The 1519-nt window shown below is 49.4% G+C and overlaps 1 protein-coding gene across 1 annotated transcript in view; it reads left to right on the top strand.

Moving 5' to 3' along the window:
• Positions 1-1427: 1427 nt before the first annotated feature.
• PLCD1 (phospholipase C, delta 1) overlaps positions 1428-1519 on the top strand; it is a gene marked incomplete at its 5' end in the record, with an annotated part of 43845 nt that continues 43753 nt past the window's right edge. Inside the window, one exon of the mRNA XM_009997339.1 lies at positions 1428-1466. Within this exon, the coding sequence (XP_009995641.1) occupies positions 1428-1466 (39 nt within the window). The remainder of the gene's footprint in view (positions 1467-1519) is intronic.

Below are 1519 nucleotides of genomic sequence, written 5' to 3'. Positions count from 1 at the left end.
GGTGCCCGTCGCTGCCACAGCCCCAGGAAGCGCGGGGAGGGGAGGAGGGGGGGTCTGTGTTGGCCAGATGAAAAGAAAGAGGAAACACAGGGAGTTTGGTAACTCTGGCTCTGAACTCGTTGGTGGTTCCAGAGAGGCAGCCCCAAGGGGATGGGAGTCCCTTTGATTTGAGGACAGGTGGGAATGGAAAAGCACCACTCGCCCACCCACCCAAGTGCTGCAGGGTTTACTGGGAAGGCTTTTTTTGCCCTTTAAACCAGTGAACCTGAGCAATGTCTGACCTTAAACCCAGTGGGAGAGGGAGGGCAGGCACGAGGAGACTTGTTTTATAGCAGTTGTAATTCATGTTTTTATACCAGGTCAGCAGACTTGTGAGTGAGCAATGCAGAAATATGGGTTATCACTGTCTTCTGGAGACACCATCCTAGCTATCAACTCAGTGAATTCAGAGCCTGGCTCCTGACAGTTGTTTTATTGTGTTTCCTGCTTGCTGTAAACCTGAGACAGATCACACAAGGGTGAACATTTTTGGTGTTTTAGTGGCTAAAGTTTCATAGTACAGTGTAATAACTTCATGGTTACTGCAGGGCTGTGTGTGCTTGAGGCACTTTTCCCTTTACCAGGTATGATTTCCACTCAGAACTTTACTGCACACTAAATATATTCTGTTTATGAAGTGTGTGATTGGTATTTGTGAGGAGGAGGGGGAAAGGGCCGACCCTGGAAATGCACTCTGCAATTTCACATGCCGAGCAGGTATTTGGCATTTCACAGAGGATGCTGAGCAGGACACAGCCCTGCCACATGTTTCAGGCAGGTTTTGGTCATCTGTTTCAAGTGTGGCCATTGTGCTTCTCATGCCAAGTGATGTTATTTAGTTGGAGACCAATATCCTTGCCCTGCTGGACAGTGGGGATTTTAATTTTTAAATGACATATGTCAGTGATGACTCTGGTTTCTTTCATGCACGTTTCCTCTGCTGTGAGGTGAAGCTCTGAACTGCAGGCATCCTCAGCTCCCTGGGGTTTTTTTAGGCAGAAATCCTCAGGAGCTGGTTCATAAAACCTGAACTGAGGTTTCTGCTGGGGAAAGGTGTTTTTCTCTGGAAAGCAGTTCAAGTGACCAACACAGAGAGCAATGTCTCACTGACACATCCAGGGTGTGTTCGTGGTTCCTGTATCAGCAGATCAGAGCGGCTTCTGCTCCGTTTCTGACCAAACAAAATGCTGGTGCTTTGTAGACAGGAACAGGGAAGCTGAGTGACTTACCCAAGGTGATTTAAGGAGTCTGTGGCAGTTCTCAGACCGGGCACAGGATGCAGGGCCCGAAACACTGGCCCTCTTTCCTGGCTAGTTTTGCTGTCTGAGCTTGAACTGCTGCTAGATAGACAGAGTGTGCCTGAAACAGGCTGTGACCACCTGGTTAAGGGGCTGCCCCTGCTTCTGGGACCACCATTGGGTGTCTCAGTCAGTTCTTGGGGTCAGCACCAGCAGAGATCAGTGCTGGATGGGTGACTGCT

Source organism: Chaetura pelagica, unplaced genomic scaffold (genome assembly GCF_000747805.2).
Source record: "Chaetura pelagica isolate M959 unplaced genomic scaffold, ChaPel_1.0 scaffold184, whole genome shotgun sequence".
Taxonomy (NCBI): domain Eukaryota; kingdom Metazoa; phylum Chordata; class Aves; order Apodiformes; family Apodidae; genus Chaetura; species Chaetura pelagica.
Note: the sequence above shows the minus strand (reverse complement) of the source record. Positions and strands in the feature narration are given on the sequence as shown.